This window comes from Euwallacea similis, chromosome 8 (assembly GCF_039881205.1).
Source record: "Euwallacea similis isolate ESF13 chromosome 8, ESF131.1, whole genome shotgun sequence".
Classification (NCBI taxonomy): Eukaryota; Metazoa; Arthropoda; class Insecta; order Coleoptera; family Curculionidae; genus Euwallacea; species Euwallacea similis.
The window spans coordinates 7,546-16,107 of record NC_089616.1 but is presented as its reverse complement, the minus strand read 5'-3'; the positions used below and the strand labels follow the sequence as shown (position 1 = coordinate 16,107).

At 33.3% G+C, this 8,562-nt stretch overlaps 1 protein-coding gene across 1 annotated transcript; it reads right to left on the bottom strand.

Moving 5' to 3' along the window:
- Positions 1 to 1,918: 1,918 nt before the first annotated feature.
- Positions 1,919 to 2,332, bottom strand: LOC136410506 (uncharacterized). The gene has a single exon (XM_066392697.1). It carries the CDS (start codon positions 2,330 to 2,332, stop codon positions 1,919 to 1,921), a length of 414 nt encoding a protein of 137 aa, XP_066248794.1.
- Positions 2,333 to 8,562: the final 6,230 nt, after the last annotated feature.

Genomic DNA, 8,562 nt, shown 5'->3' with positions numbered 1-8,562 from the left:
AAGGACCCAATGGTAGGTAAGTGATGAAAGTAAGAAGTAGTGATAGGTCGAGGGATTTGAGAAGAAGAGTATTTTGTGAGGAACGAAAAGTGAATTGTACTTTTTCCTCTAAATTTGAGAGTCGAGTAGATGTGTAATTGGTACTCGAGCAGTACAGTTTGTGATATTGTGTGGTTCTTTAGCATTGCTCATGACTCGTGTAACAAGAAATGATGGATTCTTTTGAATTGTAAAAGGGGTTAAGGGATAAATAAATGGAAAGATTTGAAAGTACATTGAAGGGTACTAGTTTCTTAATGAATTTTTGAGAGAAACATATGAATTTAGTAAAAGTGCAAAGAAACTTTTCGTTCCTAGATAGGAAATGAGTGTATTTTCGATTTTATGATTATGAAAAGTGTTATTTTTGATAAAAGATGAAATTTAAAATTGAAATAACTAATTTTCTATGGTTTATGTATTATTTAACTGATTTTTGATAACATTTCTGTTTGTATTTTACTAACTGGATATTATATTTATTAAATTTGTGACTCTTTTTGTATTACTTTTGATGAGTCGAAAGAGTACTTGTCGAGGTGATACATTGGAGTGGTGGTATATTTGGTAACTGTATATTATTTATTATTATTATTATTATTATTTTTTAAGAAGCTTTTAGAACTAAAAGAAGGGTGTTTCTTCTGACTGCAACTAATAAAAGCAGAATTGAAGGATTTTGTGTGAGATTATTTCTAAACCTGTTACCCGACGAATAGGAAAGTGGTCTTTTGGGATTGGGGAGAGGATTGTCTTATTTTGTGGAAATGTAGTAACTTTTTATAGGTATTGTCTATATTTTTGGAAACATTCCCCGCAGTATTATGACTGATTTAGAGCTTGTACTTTGATATTTTGTATTTATTTATTGGATATTATTGGTGTTTCTATGAATGAAGAAGAGATACATGGTCTGCATTATATTGAGAGATGAGTAAAGTGTTTCTAAAGACATGTACTCTTATTTATTTATAATTAGAGGATAGTTTAGATATTTAAAAAAAAGTGACACATTAAAGGGTGGTATATATTGATTATTAAATTGTATTGTGAGGGTCAGGATGCACTGTGGAAATTTGGGGATGTAGGGAAGATAGAGAAACTAAAGTAATTTGTATTCTGAAGATTTGACTGTCTATTGGGAAATTGAATAACTTTGAATTTTGAAGTAAAGGGGAGATTATTCTTTGACTTAGAGTGTGTAGTAGATTTAGGGGGACATTTCCAGTGTGATTTTGAATTTTTTAGATTTTCACGGGTGTTAGTATTAATTTGTAATTATTTAGATAGAACTATTGAGATTTCTTTATTTCCTAGATGATGTATTTTTTATTTATTTGTCAGATACTGCGGGGAAAGAGATTAGATGATTTGGGATAGTACTTAAAAAAGGGACATTCTTAGGGAGGATAAGATTTGAGAGGGGAAACTGAGGGTATTAGAAAAAGGGAATAGAAGAAGATGGGGGATTAAGGGACATTATGGAGGGAAATTGGGGGTTTTACTTATAAAGGGGGATGAGGGATAAAGGACAGGAGTATTTGGATACTATAAAAAAAAGGATGAGGGACAGGAGTACGGGAACATTAAAAAAAAGGGATGAGGGAGAGGAGTATGGAAACATTATAAAAAGGAGATGAGGGATGGGAGTACACGGAATAAGGATGAAGGATAGGAGTGTACTAAGAGGGGATGGAAGGAATAGAGGATGAAAAGAAGGGATTAAGAGAGAGGATAAAGGGGGGACTAGAAAGGGATGAGAGATAAGGTGAGTATTAGAAAGGAGAAGGAGGAAAGGAGCAGAGAGGATTGGCAGGATAGGAGAAGAAGACGACGACGATGCTGAAGCAGAAAAGGGGGACTAGAGAGGATATAGATTTTAAGAAGGAGGGGGAATGGGGGCTTTTATGAGGGATGAAGGAAGGGGGATAGAAAGGGAAGGAAAAAGGGGGGCTTTAAAGGAAAGGGAATGAAGGCTAGAAGGTGAGTATTTTAGAAGGGATGAAGGATAAGAGAGAGGGAGGGGGATTGAAGGCTTTTGGAAGGAAGGTGGGATTATAAAGGGGATGGAAAAGGAATGGGGGAGTGGGATAGGGATGAGAAGAGAGGGGACTAGGAAGGGAGTTAAGAAGGTGCGAGAGGGGAAAGGGGGATTATAGGGATGAGGGAAAGGAGTATTTGAATTGGGAAGGGATGAAGGATGAGAATTTGTGAACTCAGGAGAAGGGGGACGAGGGAAAGGAGTATTTGAACTTTTACGGGAAGGGGATGAAGGACAGGAATTTGTGAACATTAGGGAAAGGAGTATTGATATTACAGTGAGGGAAGAAAGTATTGATACAATCGGGGACGAAGGATGAGGGACAGGAGTACTAGAACATTGGGGGAAAGAAGTATTGCTATAATTTGTGTGGGAAGAGAGTATTGATACAATGGGGGACGAACGACAAGGGATAGGAGTAGGCTAATAGGGATGGGATTTAGAAGCGACGGGGGGACTAGGGATGAGGGACAGGAGTGTGTAGATATTATTAGAAGGGATGATGAATAGGGGACTAGTGAGAAGGGGATTATAGTGCTTTAGTGGGGATAAGAGAAGGCACGGAAAGAGATGAGATGAGCTGGAAAGGGTGAAGGGGAGAGATTGGAAAGAAGGGATGTGTATTGAAGGGGGATTAGGGAAGGAAGTATTGATATTACTAGAGAACTGGGATGTAGTGGGAGGATATAGGGAAGGATTCGGAGATATTTCCAAGGGAACTCGCAAGCGGGGGATTGTAGGGATTAGAGAGAGAGTGAAGAGAACTAGGAAAGGGATGGATTAAGAGATATTAGAAGATGTGAGCGGGAGAGATAGTGAAGGAACTATTATTATAGGGATAGGAGATGGGGATGAAGGAAGGAAGTAACTGAATTATGATAGAAGTAGAGAACTATTTGTGAAGGATTTATAGGAGAGCTACTATGAGTAACTTTGAGAGAAGACTATTTAGATGGGACTAGATGATTTACTGAGCATAGAAAGGATAGCTATGAGAGATATTTTAGGAAGAAGGGAACTAGATAAGGAATTTACAAGAACTGTAGAGAAGGAACTACTAGAAGAGACACTGATGGGATATTATTATGACATTATATTCCTGACGGATAGGGAACTACTGAGAGACGGATGATTTGGGCATTGGGGGAGATGAGAAGCGGATGGATTATTAAAAGAACTGTGAGATTTCTAGAGGATGGTGAAGTATTAGATAAATGAGAGAGAGATAAGAGTGTGTATTGATAGCTAGATGATGGATTATTAAGAGAACTATGAGAACATTGATATTTTACTAGATTAGAAGGATATATTGATGATTATCGAGAAGGATTATAGGTCTGATGATTATTTTATAAGAAGACTGTAGATATTACAGCGTGGGGAATGAGGAGAATAGAGAGATACTAGTATTGAATTTGAGAGAGATATTAGGCGATGGGGATAACTAATCTAACTTATGAGAACATAGGAAAAGATGAACGAACTATGGATATTATAAGAAATGTAGGTACTATTTGGAAGTAGCTAGAGAGAAGTATTGATTAGAAAGGAAGGATGGATATCAGTGTATTTCTTTGGATTTGATGGAAAGGGGGGAAGTATCGAAACGTACAGAAGATATTATGAAGGGATTAGATTGATATAGGATAGTGTGAAATTACTGGAATATAAGGAAGATATGAGATGGTGGAAATAATACTAGACATAAGTACTAGTATTGATGATTGAATCGGACATTTCGGACTTATTGAAATAGAAAGAAAACAAGGAGATCTGAACTAACTATCTAAAACAGTAACTTTTAGTGCTCTTAGGAATTAACAAGAAACTTGGGCAATTGTGTGACTTCTAGGATTATTGGAGAAATAGGAACTAAATGATTAAATCATTACTTCGAAGGAATATACAGATACTTGAACATTTGTGTGATTTCTGGGACTTCTGAAGAAACTGCATTCAATTGGAACTACATAATTGAAATACCATTTCGAAGGAATTTACAAAAACTTGGGCTTTCTAGGATTCTGAAAAAGAAACACAATAAACCCTAATTAACCGATTACATAACTTTGGAAGATAACAGCTATTTTTGAGATTTCTAGGATTTTTGAAGAGTGTGAATCAACTGATTAAAACAAAGTAATTATAGGAACTTGCATAATTTAATGAAAACATAGAAAACTGAACTAACCCCAACTAAAACAGTAAACTTAAAAGAAGATAGATTTAGACTATTTCTAGCATTTTAGGAATTTATAGTGATTCAACATTATTTTAGGATATTTGAAGAAAACTGGATTAACGGACTAAAACAGCACTTTTTGAAACTTCTTAGGAATGTACGGAAACTACCTTTTAGACACTTTTCACGACTTCTACGATTCTCAAAGGAGATTGAATCAACTGACTAAATGAAGATAAATTGCGACTATTTCTTGCAATTTTAGGATTCATAGTAACTTTGCTATTTTTCAGTATCTCTTCGTGATGACTTGATTTGAAACGAGACATGATTAATCGACTAAAACAACACTTTTTGGGAATTTCATAGTAACTTGTAACTGAATATTTTCTGTGTTTTCTAGGAATTTACAGAAACGTACAGGATTTGATTATTTAATTTATTTCTTTGTAATTTTAAGGGATTTATGATATTTCTTAGAAAAGACAAAATTGACTCGAAGTGAACAATTTAAAGGATGGATGGATTAAAGGATAATTTCTCGGGTTAGCTAGGATTTGATTATTTCTTCGTAACTCGATGATTTTCTAGGATTCTCAAAGGAAATTGAATTAACTGACTGAAACAGTACTTCTTGACTTTTTATGTACCCTTTGATTTTTAAGAATCGAGACGGAATTTACGGGAAGACACTTTTTGTACAATTTGAAGGAATTCTCAGGTTAGCTAGGATTTGCTTATTTTATTTCCTCGTGATTTTATAAGAACATAGGAATCGACTATTCTTGAGAAGAAGGGAGAAGAGACGAATTTGGAAGTTTTAGAGGAAAAGAAGGGAAACATAACTAACAACACTTTTCGAGCAACTCGATGATTTTCTAGGATTCTTCACACTTCTTATAAATTTGGAAGTATTGGAATATTTAGGGATTTTTCAGTATTTAGACGATTCTTCATAATTTTATTAACTTTAACACTTTTCTAGGATTCTTAAAGAGAACTGCACTTTTAGACATTTCTTAGGAATTCACGGTAACTTTGTCATTTCTTGTATTTTTCATAGTTTGTAACATTTTTCACACTTTGTCGATTTAGCTAGGATAAGACACTTTTTTCGATTTTCGCGTATTTTTAAAAGAAACGAAACTAACCGGACTTGTAACAAAAGAATACTTTTCTGTGATTTTAGGAATTTACTATGATTTGGACATTTTACAGAGATTTGAACTTTCTGCAATTTATATGGATTTTGTAGGATTCATGGGAACTTTGTACTTTTTAAGGATTTCTAGAATTGGACTCTTTTTGCATTTTGTATGATTTTGATAGGAACTTGAACTTTTTAGACTTTTGTGATTATAAACGACTTTTCGGATAACTGTGCTTTTCACGGTACTTTTTAGATATATTCTATGATTTCCACTTTTTGTAATTTTGAAGAGACAAAGGAAACCCGAACTAACTAACTAAAACAACACTTTTCTAGGATTCTTCATACTTTTAATAACTTTGTAATTATTGAGACTTTTAGGGATTTTACGGTACTTGTAGAATTTCTACGATTCTTCGTAAATTTAGATCCTTTTCGTCTTTTGTAGAGAATTTCACACTTTTCGACTATTTGTACATTTTCGTGATTCTTAGTAATCGAGATGATTTTCGGATTTGCTAGGATATTTAGACGCTTTCTTATATTTCTAGGAATTTACAGGAACTTGCACTTTTGTAACTTTTGATATTTTTTAAGGATTTCTAGAATTAGACACTTTTCGACATTTCGTGTGATTTCTTATAGAACAAAAGAAACCCTAACTAACCGGAACTAAAATAAAAAAGAGAACTTTTTGAATTCCTTGGGGATTTCACAGCTTCCGACTACTTCTATACTTTTCTGTGTTTCTTAGTGAATTGGGATTCTTATTGTCTTTTCTTGTATTTTAGTAAATTATGATACTTTACGAGATTTCTTGCGATTCTTCAAAGAACAAAAGAAACCCGAACTAACCGAGAACAAACAACTTTTGGAGTAATTGTACTTTTCATAGTACTTTTGATATTTTCTGTGATTCTTCTATGCTTTATGATTTTTCGTAATTTAGGAACTTTCGGATTTATTAAGATTCTTAGGGACTGTGACATTTCTTGTGATTTCTTAAAAGACAAAAACTAACCATTTTCTGACTTACTTCGTATATTTCTTAGTACTTTGGCATTTTCAGTGCTTCTTCGTGATTTAGGATACTTTTTCGAGTAACTACATTTGTGCTCTTATGGGACTTGATGGATTTGCTGTGATTCTTCGAATATTTTGAATTTCTAGAGTAACTTTACAAGACAAGACTTTCTTTGGATTTTAGAAGGATTAAGATACTTTAGTATATTTGTACTTTTATGGGATAATTAGATATTTCTTGGATTTGCTACAATTCTTAGAGTACTTAATGAATTGAGATACTTTTCAGTGCTTCTTCGTGATTTAGTACTTTTATGTGATTTCTCGGATTCTTAGTAATTTAGATGCTTTGTGCTTTTATTGCATTTTACGTGTCAGCTAGGATATTTGGATTTCTTATAGAACACGCGAGATCTATACTAACCGACGATAAACACTATTTTTGATTCTTTGTGCATTTATAAGACTAGCAAACCTAACCGACTAAAACATACTTTTTCGTCTTTATTTAAAATTAGACACTTTGTGAAGTTTCTTGTATTATGGGATATTTGCATACTTTTTCACATTTCTTGTGTTTCCTAGGATTCTTAGATATTTCTAGATTTCTTGTGCTTTTTATAGAACAAGGGAAATCTGAACTAACCGAGTATAAACGACTTTTTTCGGTATCTTCGTAAATTTGGATACTTAATTATATTTCTAGGAATTTACAGAAACTTGTAATTTTAGACGCTTTTCTTCGTACTTTTAGGAATTTCTAGGATTAGATACTTTTTGTCTTTTCTTGTATTTTAGTAAATTATGACTCTTTCGAGCGTTTCTTATAACTTCAGAGTCGGATTATACAGGATTAGGATATTTAGATACTTGGACATTTTTTGTGTTTCTTAAATATGACAAAGGAGACCTAAACTAACCGATTATAAACAAAAGAAAGAACTCTTTTGTGTGATTTGAGATACTTTCGTGTTTTCTATTATTTTACAGAAACTTATACTTATTATTATCTTGTGGATTTTACACGATCACACATTATTTTCGACATTTCTCGTATTTTCTTAAAGGACGACACTAACCGATAACGAAGAAAAGAACTCTTTTTCTGTGTTTCTTAGTGACTTGGATACTTTATTCACTTTTTCCAGTAACTTGTCAGGATTGTACTGATACTTTTCGTGTTTCCTCATATAATTAGAGTAGTTTTCTAGGATTTCTAGTGTACTTTACGGAACTTTCGATCGGATTTGCTAGGATATTGAGATACTTTTCACTTTCCTAGTGTTTTTTAAAAAATGACAAAGGAGATCCGAACTAACCGAGTACAAACACTTTTTTGTAATTTGAGATATTTCTTTGAGTAACTGTACTTTTAGACATTTTTGTGCTTTTCTTGGATTTGTAACGATTCGTGGAGACTTTTACATTTCTTGTGTTTTCTTAAAGACTAAAGAGAGATCTGAACTAATCGAGTAAAAACAACTTTTCTGTAACTTCGTAGATTTAGACACTTTTGTATGTTTCTTGTATTATAGGATTTTTCGAGTTTGATAAGATATTTAGGTACTTCGACATTTTTTTTTTTTTTTTTTATGTTTCTTAAAGACTAAAGAGAAATCTGAACTAACCGAGTATAAACTAGAAAAAGGATTTAGGATACTTCGTACATTCTTTGTGCTTTTATATGACTTCGCGTTAGCTAGGATATTTAGAGATCATTTCGGATTAAGACAACAAAGGAGACCTAAACTAACCGAGTATAGACACTTGATTTTTTGTAGATTTCTTGTACTTTTCTATGCTTCTCTCTCTCTCTCTCTCGGGTTTGTACTGATTTTGAGAGACTTGTCGAGTTTTCTAGTGATTTTTAACAACATAATTTAGTATTTCTTGAAGGATTAGGATACTTTTGTGTTTCCTCGTACTTTTCTAGGACTTGCTAGGATAATTAGATACTTGACTGTTTTTGACATTTTTTCTTAAAGAACAAAACTAACCGATTATAAACACTCTTTCTTTCTTCGTATGATTTTCCTGTGTTAGCTAGGATTCGTAGACTTTTTTTTTACTTTTTCTGGCGTCTCTCGGATTTGCTATGATTCTTATGATACTTTTCGGATTTTATAT